The sequence below is a fragment of the Capsaspora owczarzaki genome, assembly GCF_000151315.2.
Source record: "Capsaspora owczarzaki ATCC 30864 unplaced genomic scaffold supercont2.1, whole genome shotgun sequence".
NCBI lineage: Eukaryota > Filasterea > Ministeriida > Capsasporidae > Capsaspora > Capsaspora owczarzaki.
Genome location: NW_011887292.1, coordinates 1450735 through 1462671, shown reverse-complemented (window position 1 = coordinate 1462671; position 11937 = coordinate 1450735). Strand labels below are relative to the sequence as shown.

At 53.5% G+C, this 11937-nt stretch overlaps 5 protein-coding genes across 5 annotated transcripts in view; 3 read left to right on the top strand and 2 right to left on the bottom strand.

Moving 5' to 3' along the window:
• Positions 1-31: 31 nt before the first annotated feature.
• On the top strand, positions 32-688 carry CAOG_00439 (stearoyl-CoA 9-desaturase; the record flags this gene model as incomplete). Its single annotated transcript, XM_004365253.1, has 1 exon — positions 32-688. One exon carries the CDS (start codon positions 32-34, stop codon positions 686-688), a length of 657 nt encoding a protein of 218 aa, XP_004365310.1.
• A 328-nt stretch (positions 689-1016) lies between these two features.
• Positions 1017-2734, top strand: CAOG_00438 (hypothetical protein). The gene is made up of 2 exons (XM_004365252.2): positions 1017-1339; positions 1499-2734. Exons 1-2 carry the CDS (start codon positions 1049-1051, stop codon positions 2618-2620), a joined length of 1413 nt encoding a protein of 470 aa, XP_004365309.1. The 5' UTR covers positions 1017-1048; the 3' UTR covers positions 2621-2734.
• Positions 2675-7602, bottom strand: CAOG_00437 (mBLVR). Its single transcript, XM_004365251.2, has 3 exons — positions 7410-7602; positions 6533-6694; positions 2675-6408 (listed from the first exon to the last, which is right to left on the bottom strand). Exons 1-3 carry the CDS (start codon positions 7563-7565, stop codon positions 2791-2793), a joined length of 3936 nt encoding a protein of 1311 aa, XP_004365308.2. The 5' UTR covers positions 7566-7602; the 3' UTR covers positions 2675-2790.
• Positions 7603-8273: 671 nt separating this feature from the next.
• Positions 8274-11581, top strand: CAOG_08406 (hypothetical protein; the record flags this gene model as incomplete). The annotated part of the gene is made up of 17 exons (XM_011271675.1): positions 8274-8353; positions 8421-8498; positions 8582-8662; positions 8735-8818; positions 8891-8974; positions 9060-9143; positions 9216-9299; positions 9383-9457; positions 9558-9638; positions 9700-9783; positions 9869-9952; positions 10035-10118; positions 10191-10265; positions 10362-10421; positions 10490-10576; positions 10643-10804; positions 10959-11581. The coding sequence occupies 17 exons, from the start codon at positions 8274-8276 to the stop codon at positions 11446-11448; spliced, it is 1857 nt and encodes a 618-aa protein (XP_011269977.1). The 3' UTR covers positions 11449-11581.
• Positions 11532-11937, bottom strand: part of CAOG_00434 (diphthamide biosynthesis protein 2) — a 3238-nt gene continuing 2832 nt past the window's right edge. Inside the window, exons 8-9 of the mRNA XM_004365248.2 lie at positions 11827-11901; positions 11532-11708 (exon numbers count right to left, since the gene is read on the bottom strand). Of these exons, the coding sequence (XP_004365305.1) occupies positions 11572-11708; positions 11827-11901 (212 nt within the window). The 3' untranslated portion in view covers positions 11532-11571. The remainder of the gene's footprint in view (positions 11709-11826; positions 11902-11937) is intronic.

Below are 11937 nucleotides of genomic sequence, written 5' to 3'. Positions count from 1 at the left end.
CGATGCCGATCGCGACGAGGCTTTGCTCCCTATGTGGCTGCCCGAAAACGACCCCGTTCGCCAGCTCGGCGCGCCCGGCCCCCTCCGCGTCTGCATCGAAATCGCCATCACGCTGCTGTTCGGCTGGCCCGCCTACCTCACCACCCACGTCACCGGCCACAAGTACGAGCGTCGCAACAACCACTTTGAGCCATGGTCGCCCATGTTCAGCAAGGACGAGTACTGGCTGGTCGTTCTCTCGGATGCTGCGCTCCTCGTCGTGCTTGCCGGGCTCGGCAGCCTCGCCTACACGTACTCGTTCGCCTGGCTCTTTGCCCAGTATGTCGTGCCGCTGCTGATTGTCAACTTTTGGCTCGTGCTCATCACCTACCTTCAGCACACCGACGAGACCCTGCCCCACTTCCGCGGCACCGAGTGGAGCTGGCTCCGCGGCGCCCTGTGCACCGTCGATCGCGATTTCGGTCTGCTCAACCACGTCTTCCACCACATTGGCGACACGCACGTCACCCACCACGTCTTCTCGTACATGCCTCACTACCATGCCGAGGAGGCCACCGCCGCGCTCAAGCCCCTGCTTGGCGAGTACTACCGACGAGACGACACTCCGATCGCTGTTGCTCTCTGGCGCAGCTTCAACGTGTGCCGCTTTGTCGACGCCACCGGCGAGGTGCTCTGGTTCCGTCAGTAATCACTTGCATTGATTTCTTTCTGTGCCCCCCTCCATTTTGTGGGAGGGGGAGGTGTTCCAAACATGCGGCAATGTTCGTTTTTTTCTATTCTTCGTTGTTGTGAGTTTGGTTCATTTCAGGATGTATGCTCTGCTCTGTTAGTTGTTTCAATTATAATCTCGTCTGCTGGTTTTGGGCGCTACTTTCCATTTTGTTTTCCGTTGGGTTTCGTCCCTCAATTCTAGCGGCAAGCGAGTGCACATCATCCGGCCAATCTTTGCAAACTCGCCATGAGAGACGAGAAAGTCCTTATTTCGTTATCCAAATCCAACCCTGCCTGTCTCAGTCTTTTTTTTTTTTTTTTTTGGCCTTGTACAGAAATGGACGAGCCGTATGTGCAGTCGCTGGGACTCTGCAGCCTCGCCCTCGCGTACTGCGATATGACTGTGCTCTTCTTCTTCCCGCTCCTCCCGCGGCTGCCGCTCATCACGACGCGCGCTGCGTTCACACAGGCCGCGCTCTGGTCGCTGCTCCGACTCGTCATTGCCCTGCCGCCCATTGGCATGGTGATCAAGGCCGCTGTCGTGCTGTCTGTCAACAATCCAGAAAGCCATGTCACTCCACTCATAGCGTGGCTTGTTTCCTGTGCATACATGCTGCTCGCTGCCACGGTAACCAACAAAAACACCGGCGACAACCAGAAAATCTGAGAATGGCGTTTGTTTTGTTGGTTTTTTCGCATTGTTTCGTTTAGATTTTGTTTCGTCCTTGCTCTGACATTTTCTTCCACGACCTGCATTGCACGTGCGTGTGTGTGTGTTTATGTCCAGATCCTGTTTTATCTGGTTGGCGATGGGCATCGCACGTCGAGTCCGCCTCTTGGTCCGTTGCAATGGCTGTTGACAACACTCACTGCTCCCACGCCGGCGCAACCGACGAGCTCCACCAAGGTCAGCAATGCTGCAACGACTCAAGCAAAGCAAGCATCGGTGATTGCTGCCTCCAAGTCCAATCATCCTCCAATGTCGCAAGTCGCGCTTGCTTTGGCTCACGGCGCGTTCAAGCTGGTCTTGTTGGCGTTCGTGATGCGCCACTGGCTCAAACTCCGCCAGCAGCAGTCGCGTCCGACGGTTGTGATGGGTCCGGACGGCACCCTCATCCGAGAAGAGGTTGACTTTCACGTGCTGGGCTGGGTGCTCCGGTCCAGCCTGTACGCCGTGATTCTCTACCTTCTGCTGTCGGCGCTGCTCGACTTTGTTGCTATGGTGCTCGCACTAACCATGCGCGTCAAGCTAGTCGACTTGTGGAACTCGCCGTTTGCCTCAGCCTCGCCGCGAGACTTTTGGGGTCGGCGGTGGAATACGATCGTACGCGTCATCTACAACCAGGCGTTGATGCGGGGACTACTTCTCGCGGGCAAGGCCTGGAATCGTGTCCGTCAGGTCGACCGCATGACAGCTGCGGGCGGCGCTCAAGTCAACGCGGACGGGGAGCTCGTGTTCAAAGGCTCCGACACCAAAGCTACGGCGCGCGCTTCGAGCAAAAGCACAACAGACACGCCACCTGCTGCAGCTAAAGGCGGCCATGCCGCGGCAAGCAACGCAGCTACACCCGTATCTGCGCCCAGTGAAGGGCTCGTGTACTCGCTTATCGCCGTCAACATTGTTTTCGGGCTGCTGGGTTTGAGCCACGAACTCATCATGTGGTGTACCCTTGGCGCTGCAACTGGCGAAAACTTCCTCTTCTTCTTCCTGCACGGCAACGCATGCGTGCTACAGTCGTACATTGAACGGACGTACCCTCGGTTTACGGCCGCCCTCACAAAGGAGTCGGATTTGCCTGCCACCACCCTGAACATGGTCTTTTTTGCCTGCACTTCCGATCTCTTCTTCCGCCCATACTTGGCAGCAGATTTTTTCGAGAAGAGCTTTGAAATGTTGCAGGCGAGTTGATTGAATGCGTCGTGTTCAAAGCCACATCTACTCCTCCAGAATGTCAACATGAAATGGGCAAAGCATACGCTATTAAATCACAACAAGAAAAAAATTACAAACTCAGAAATTCGCGCATGCACACGTAAAAATCAACACACACACACACCGAGAATGAGAGGTCAACCGCTCTACAACACCTCCTTCAACTCTTCAATCAGCGAGGCGGCGAGAGCTTGTGGTTGGGACGTCTTGACATCAACCGACACGCCTTGGCCATTGCTGGTCGGCTTGACAAGCACGCACACGTGGTGTTGCTGGTTGGTTCGGCCGTAGAGGGAAATGCCAACATCCAGCGCCTCGACGATGGACAGGTGCAGCTTGCCACGAATAATGTCGACAGCGTTGGCCAAGGACACGCCCTCTTTCAGAGCGGCCTTGTGCTGGTGCGCTGCACAAAGCTCGCCCTCGGCCAAGATGGAAGCAAACTCTGACTTTTTGCAGGGTGCGGCAACCACAAAGCCTGAGGTTGGCAAAACCAAGCGGAAGTCCAACTTGTCGCTCGTCTTGCCCTGCGCCGTGTCAACGAGGTACGTCACGGAGCCCTTGAGCTTTTGGGCCACGCTAATGTCCTGAACAACGAACGAAAGAGTCGGGCACATGTACAGCGTTCCCGTTGGAAGGGTGGCGTCAATCTTGATGCTGTCGCCGGAAGACGAGCCTGGCGGGCGCTCAAGCTTTGCGTTGATGGAATCCAAGACGGAAATCTCGACACGGGACATGTCAAAGCCCGAACGGTTGTCCAAGGTGAGGGAGACATGAACGCCCTTGCCGTCCAGGAGACTGACGGTTGTCGAGGCAAACAAACCGAGATTGGCGTCGGATGCGAGCTGCTTGCGCTCACCAAACGTGGTCTGCGGGTCACCCATGAGCAGGTCGGCTGCCTCGGGGGCGGCGGAAGCAGAGGATTTCGACTTGGACGACTTCTTCTTGGACTTTTTGCCACCGTCCTCATCGTCCTCTTCAGCAGGCGGCGCGGCCGACGCTGCGGATTTGCTTGACTTGCGTGCCTTCTCGGGGGTAGCCGCCGCGACAGGCTCCGGAGCGGCTGAGACGCTCTTCTTCTTCTTCTTGCTGCCACTGTCGTCGGCAGCGGTAGACGAAGAGGCCGGCGAACCGGGTGCGGCAGCGTTTGCATCTCCAGTCAACCAAAAGTTGAGATCGTCCATGCTCTTGACCGAGGTCACCATGGGCGATGCAGAGGCAGCGGAATCAGCGTGCTTGAGCTTTGGTCGAGGAGAGGCTGCTGCTGCTGCAGCAGCAGCAGGCTCGGATGCAGCAACATCAACGAGGGACGAGCTCTTGGTCTTTTTGGACTTGGAAGACTTGGGCGATTCGTCGGCATCGGCGCTCGCCTTCTTTTTCTTCTTTTTCTTCTTCTCGCCGTCCTCCGAGGCGTCGCCCTTGCTGGCCTTTTTGGACGAGCTGGACTTCTTCTTGCCCTTCGCAGGCTTGTCGGAACCGTCATCGCTGTCAATCTTGGACGAATTGGCCACGCGGTGCGACTGCATGGGCAGTGTTTCGTGCGTCTCGAGCGGGGCGGTCAGATCGACGTCAAGGGCCTTGGAAGTCGCGTCGCGACGATCCCGGCTGGCGTCATCGTCATCGTCGTCGTCTTGGCTCTTCTTGACAACAATCTTCTTTCGGCGGGCAGCTGCGGCAGCGGCAGCGGCCTCCTCCTGCTCCTCTTCGGCAGTCTTCTTGCCCTTCTTGCCCTTCTTGCCCTTCTTGCCGTCGTCGCCGTCGATTTGAAGCTTGAGGCCAAAGTCGAGCTTGGCGACTGGAATGTCGTCCACGTTCGGGCCCGTCAGCGGCGACGTGTCCGAGCGCTTGCGGTCCTTGAGGTAGTGCACGTTCATGGACTCGGCGGCCTTGCGGGCATCACGCCTTCGCTGCAATTCCTCGGGGTCGAGCGGCTCCTCCTTGATCTTGGAGCCAAAGGCACCAGCTCCACCGACAAGCGAGCCGGCGTCCTTGACAAGAGCAAAGTCATCCTGATCGTGCTCATCATCCGACTCTACCGGTGCAGGCGGGGTGTTAATCCAAGCGTTCAAGTCCAGACCTTCGGGAACTGGGACTTTGCGTTGGGCCTTGGATGCGACAGGGTTGAATTCGCCCTCAAACAGACGCGCCAACTCGAGGGCAATCGGCTTGTTGATCTCTGACTCAACTTCGTCCTCAGAGACCTCCTCCTCCTCCTCGGCGGGGGCATCTTGGTCGAGGTCGCCGAGAAGATTAACGCCATTGCTGGGCTTGGCAGCAGCGGCAGGCTTGGAGCCGCCAGGATAGAGCTGAGCGCTGACCTGACGCACGAGCGCCAGGGTGGAGCAGCTGCGCTCTTGCACCTCCAAATCGCCATGTTGGACAAACAGCGGGAGACGAGCAAGCAGAACCTGGCCGAGCTTGGGAACGAGGACGGAAGCTTCCTCCGGCTCCAGCTTGGGAGCGACCGAGTCGTCGTCTTCTTCCTCCTCTTCCTCCTCACCTTGATCAACGGGGCGCTCGTAGCCGACAGCTCGGCCGGCAAGAGCAGCGTAGATCTTGACGCAGGACTGAATGTACACGGACAGAATGTGGCCGGGGAGAGTGGAAACGCGCTGTTGGGTCATGGCGGTGACAGTCTCGAGCGGGGTGAGCAACAGGTCTGCGTACTCGCCGCAAAGCCAGGCAGCGGCATGCAGAACTTCGCAAACGCCGTTCTTTTCGTGTGAACCGGTGATCAGGTGCGAGTCCGTCACCAGTGCGGCCATGTGCTTGACAGCGAAGGGTCGAACGACGCGCACGCGAATGGCCACGTCCATCAGCTGGCTGGCAATCAAGGCACCGTGGCGAGTGCCTTGCACGCGAGTCAGCTCGACCAGAATCGAAACGTACCACTCAAAGTCAGTGACGAGCTGGTAGCTGTTTTGGCTGCACATCTGAACAATACGCGAGATGACTTCGTCACGGTAGGGAGCAAGCTCGATGGCGCCCATGTGTGAAAGCAGGCGCTTGACAACGTCCACAAGCGTCTTGCGGGTCGCCATGCCGACAAGCAGATCAAGGGCGCGCAGGCGAATGGATTCATCCTTGTCGTCGAGACACTTGAGCACCAGGTCGCGGTGCTGGGCAACAGGCTTGGGATGCGTCTTCAGGATGGAGCCGAGGGCGAGCAGGCCGAGGTACTTGAGATTCTGGTCGTTGTCCTCGACGAACAGGCGCAGCTTGCCAACGCAAAGTTGGACAATCGCCTCGTGCTGGGTCATGCCGCTGATGACGGTAGCAATGCACTCGTACAAGAGCGACATGGCAGGGGTGGAGTTGATGATGGTGGTGAGGGGTTCAACCAGCTTTTTGGCCAAGCGTGGCTCGAGCGGTGTGAGCGAGCCGAGCAACTTGACAATCTTGATGAGCATCCAGTTGTTGCTGGACTCTGTCAGGATTTTGAAGAAGAGCGGCGCGAGCGGCAGATAGTTCTTTGGGTTTTTGCGGGCAAGCTCGCAAATAACGTTGACTGCTGCCGACTGCACCGACTGATCGGGATCTTCGAGCTTCTCCTTCAGCCGAGGGAAGGACGGGCGCAGGGCCTCGGGGAACTTCAAGAACACCTTGTACATGACGAGAACAGCCTTCTTGCGCACGTACGGGCGAGATGAGTTGACCATGGAGACAATGTCGTTTGCCAAATCGCGGGCGAGATCCAAGGTGATGAAGTTGCTGAGGCCGTTCATCGCCATGCCTGATTCGAAGGGATTTTGGCTGGCAAGATCCTGTGCACGGGGCGCGCAGTGGCGAGTGATTGAGAGAGCGGGGTGAGCAGATAATCGTTCAAAACAAACATGTTTTTGAAAAAAAAAAAAAAAAAAAAGGTCGGGTGGGAGTGCAGACATGTACCTTCTTGATCATGTTGGTGGTCAGCATGAGGACGTCGGTGGTTTCACGGAAGATTTGTGATGCAGCCAAGTAGCCAATGCGCTTGAGCGTGAAACGCGAGCAGCTCATGACCTCGATAATGTTGAATGCAGCCCAGCTGACATCAAAGCCGAGCATTTGCAGCTGTCAAGTTTTTTTGTTGTTTGATCGATGCAAGCAGAGCATTATTCCAAGCAAGCAAGGGGTCAGTACAGAGGACATCAGAATGACTGAAGAGGAGCGAGACGCAGGTCAGCAACTTTCACCAAAAAAAAAAAAAAAAAAAAAAAAACGTTTCGTTTGGATGTTGTTGACGCGTTGGATTGCCATCGCGTTGAGCAATGTGGTTTGACGTGTCCCGACAACGAGAGGACAGCAATTCGCAATCGCAGTGCATGGGCCATGGCGAGCTGCAGGGGCCGTTGAGAGTGAAGCGGCAATTTGAGATCTCGCCACTCACTGCCACGGCATTCTCTCGTGCCGCTCGTTTGATGCGATGGCTGTGCAGCTCGCCCATGCACATGCGCTGGCCCCTCTGTTCTTACTTTAGCTCGTTTGAGACCTCAACGTGACCGCCGCCAACCCCCTGACCCCTCTCGTTCAGCATCAAAAGACCATCGCGGCATCAAACATCAAAAAAAAAAAAAAAAAAAAAGTCATATGAGTTAGCTTGGCCCTCGCCAGCTGCATTCCCGCTGTCACTGCCAGACCGACACAGTGGGGGGGGGGGAAGCGTGTGTGTGGTTGGTTGATAGTAGCCTGGGATTTGCTGATTTCGTTGTGCTGACTCAAAAAAAAAAGGCGAAAATGGCGTTCTCATAAAAATAAAAAAAATAATATGACTTTTCAATGACTTTACATAGCTCAGCTTGGCGACGGCTGTGGCTTTGACGGCAATGTTGTCCTGCTTGAGCTCGACCTTGATCTCGGCAAGGCAAGTTGCAACAAACTTGGCCTCATTGTTCTTGTTGTTGCGGATGCCGCGGATCAGGTCGTTCAGAGACTTTTCAAACATTGTGGAAGCAGAGCGCAGATTGAAAGAAGAAAGACTGCCTTGTCTGAGAACTTGAGGGAAGGGTTAGGGGGGAAAGGTTGGTGCTTTACGAGCGATGCAGTATTGTGCAGTACAAGTGAACTGAGGGGTTGGGGGTTTGAGCTGCTGAAGTCGAATGCTAGCCGAAGAAACTCTAAAATCCTCCATCTTGACAGAGCAATAGAGGCAATAAAGGCTCCCTGGTATCGCTCAGACCCCGTACAGTAGTGTTTTGTCATTCAGATTGTTGGATGAGACATACAGTAATTCAAGAAGGCGTGATACAGTAAAATGGATGGTACTGTACTGTATTTCGGAGCATTCAACTGACTCAGAAAGTGTTCGATCAGCTATGTTCCACTAGCTGTATCGGATGAACCATGCAAACCTTTTCAATTGAGCTTTTTTAATGCAAAACGAGCTGTTCAGTCTGCTTTTATTGTATGTCAAAGTCTTTCACTTTCTGAGCAGTCAGAACGGTTCCTTGAGCGGTACAATGACGCTTGTCTTTCTCGTTGAACCCTCCGCTGCTCCTCTCGCTTGATGCTGCAGTCTCTTGCGTGTGAAGAGTGAATGCTGGTTGGGATGCCGGCGGGGGGAGGGTTGTTTGTCTTTGAACTGAGGATATGACGCAGGGAACAGGAAAGCAAATGAACTGACTTTTAAAATCACATCAGAGACGTTGAAAGCATGCTGGTGGACAATAGCCAGTTGGCCGAGAGACTGCGCAAGCTGCACGACAAAATCAAGAATACGAGTGGAGAGCTCAGGTAAGCAAACGCCCAAAATATTGGAACAGTGTGATCGTGCGTGTGTACTGACGAAATGGATGGGCAGTGCGAGCTGGATTGGCGATGCCGAAGCGCAGGCGATTGCTGAAACACTCAAAGAGAACAAGACAGTGACTACGATCTAGTAAGGCATCTGACTTTCGCTGCATTTGAGTGGGTGCCTTCAAGAGGGTATTCGGAGTGGCTCACTGATGGAGGGATGAACAGTTTTGAAAATCGGATGGGCGATGCCGGAGCGCAGGCGATTGCTGAAGTACTCAAAGTGAACAAGACGCTGACTGCGCTCTAGTAAGGCATCCCTCACGTTGACTGACTCTAGTGAGTGAAGATTTCAGCATGGCTCACTGATGGAATGGGCAGTCTGGACCGGAATCAGATTGGCGATGCTGGAGCGCAAGCGATTGCTGAGGCACTCACAGTGAACAAGACGCTGACTACGCTCTAGTAAGGCATCTCTTGTTGGTGCATGTGAGTGGGTGATTCAGAAAAGTGCTCACTGATGGAGGGGATAAACAGTCTGGACTGGAATCAGATTGGCGATGCCGGAGCGCAGGCGATTGCTGAGGCACTCAAAGAGAACAAGACGCTGACTCTGCTCAGGTAAGGCATCTCACTTTGATTTACGCCTGCTCGTGGGGTGATCAAGCTGAGGGTATTAGTGGCTCATTGATGGAGAGATGAACAGTTTGAGTGAAAATCGGATTGGCGATGATGGTGCATGGGCGATTGCTGAAGTACTCAAAGTGAACACGACGTTGAAGAAGCTCCAGTAAGGCATCCCTCACGCTGACTGCCGCTCGTGAGCGAAGATTTCAGCATGGCTCACTGATGGTATGGACAGTCTGAACCGGAATCAGATTGGCGATGCTGGTGCGCAAGCGATTGCTGAGGCGCTCAACGTGAACACCACGCTTTCTATGATTGGGTATGTTGACTTTGAGATCGGGGAAAAAGGCATCATCAAGCCGTTTATCTCATAATATTCAATGGACACCTCAAAACCCACAGTCTGGACGGCAATCGCTTTTCTCTATCCGGTGTCCTGATCTTGAAGGCAGTCTGCAAGAAAAGATGGCTACATTTGTAAGAACTCTGTTTATTAACCACTGACAGGATGAAGCATGCCGTTTGCCTGGATTTTAGAGTTAAACGGTTGTGCTCTGTGACATTTGAACTCTTGTAGGGAGGACGTTTTACAACAGAGTATGACTCCGAGGCAGCTCGGGTTGTATGACCACGTCAAGAACGGGAATGGGGCGGTCGTGTAAGCAAATGCCGGATTTGTTGGAAATGTGATCGTGCACATGTTGACGAAATGAAGCCAGATTGAGTGGGAATCAGATTGGTATTGCCGAAGCACTGGCAATTGCTGAGGCACTCAAAGTCAATACGACGCTGACTATGCTCTTGTAAGGCATCTCACTTTGAACTGTTGCTTGTGAGTGGGTGATCCAGAAGAGCATGAAGAATGCTCACTGAGAGAGGAACGGACAGTCTGCAGGTCAATCAGATTGGCGATGCTGGAGCGCAGGCGATTGCTGAAGCACTCAAAGAGAACAAGACGCTCGCTCAGCTCGAGTAAGGCAGATCACTTTGACTGTACTATATGAGTGGTCAATCCAGCAAATGCCGTTTAGAGCGCTCACTGTTAGACGGGCAGCTTGCATATGAATCAAATTGGCGATGTTGGAGCACATGCGATTGCAGAAGCACTCAAAGTGAACACGACGCTGATTCAGCTCCTGTATGTGACTTGAGATCGGGGAAAGGGCAGTTCCATGCCGTTTATCTCATCATATCCAATGAACACCCACAGTCTGGACGGCAATTCCATTTCTCATTCCGGTGTCACGGCCTTGAAGGCAGCCTGCAAGGCAAATTGTCAGCTTTCGTAAGTTTTTTTGCTCAAACTAGCTGAATGAAACGTGCCGCTCGCCGGTATCGTCTGAAGTTCAACGATGGTTATGCTCACATCACGCGAAACAAGGATTCAAAGCCAGCTCGAGTCTCATGATCAAGTGAATGGCACGACGACTGGATCGTTTGGGTAAGAGAAAGGCATTTCGTTCAGATGTAGCATTGTGTACAACACATGAGCTGACAAGCTAGCTGCAGCATGCATAAGAGTCATTCTTCGACCGCCGAAGCAGAAGAGTCTTCTGCTGAAGAATCCAAAATGGACACCACGGTGCCTGAGCCCAGGTGGGTCGTTGCAGATGGTTAACTATGCAATGTTCAAGGTGCTCACTAAGAAAGCGTGATGAACAGCCTGCAACAGAGTCAGCGCGGTCACGTTGAATCTCAGGGGATCGCAGCCGCACCCGAGGAAAACATGCAGCGCTTTGTCGAGTTTGTACGCGTGTACTTTGCGTCGCGGTCCAACATTTACCTTCGGTTCCTCGCCTTGATGGACGAGTACAAGCGCGCAATGTAAGTCCTCGCCGTGTCTGGTATTATTTGCGAGAGCTTGCAGATCGTTTTCGAGGAAAGAGGGATTTCGCCGTTGCCACTTTGCTTTATCAATTGATAGAGCAAATTCTTCTTTGACTCACTTCTGCTCGTATTCTATCCGATCCTCTTGCAGAATAAACAAAGAGGCGCTGATTCTCGAAGTCTCCAACTTGTTTCAAGCCTATCCGCACGTTCTCGGCCACTTTTTTCAAAGCCTGGAACTCGAGGCTTCAGCCCAGATTGCTCCCGGCCTGTCAAGTGCCTTGGACCACGCCACAATCGAGCAAGTGTATCACCCGATGGCCGCATGGTTTGAAAGCATCAAAAAGGAAGACAACTATCATGACGTTGTACGCGCCATTCGTTCACACCTGTACAACCGGTTTGCCCCGGGCACGTATTTTATGGTCCCGCTTCCGGCGGATTCCAATGCGAGCATGCAGTCGGAATCGCTCAAGCAAGAAAATGATCGATCACCATCACCGCCACAAGAACAACAACAACAACCAGAAGATATCTTTGAAGCTGACTTTGAGGCGCTCGTCACTGCGATGAAAAACCTTCTCTCTCCGCAGCAGGTCGAAAGATTCAAGACAGTCATGAGTACGCCCCAGTTTGATTGACACACTCGCGTGAATGGTCGACTATTTCACTCGATCATGTAAATACTCGCTGTTGCATCGTGGAACATTGTACTCCAGCCAATTTTGTCAGTATAGTAGTGTATTACAAAGTAAACAAACAAATCAACTGTCATGTCGTGCAGGTTGTTCATCTGTATAGCCGCTGGCAATCCCTCGTCGGCCCTCGACTGCAGCAACCACTTGAGTTTCACCCAGCTGTTGCTCCAGGCCCCTAAATGACCTCGATGCCAGGAAGTCCGCTACATGCCACAGAAGTTGAAGTGTGAGTTTTGGGTTCGAGCATGAACGACTCGATCTTGCCATCGTGATTCTCCCCCCTCAAAAAAAAAACAAAAAATCTAACACACAAAACAATACCTGCGGGACTATGAACGGCAACAGAGTGCTGCATATTGCGCAATTGAATCTCGCCAGCGGACATGAGGGAAGGGTCTGACCAAACGAAAAAAAAAAAAGTTGTCATGTAAG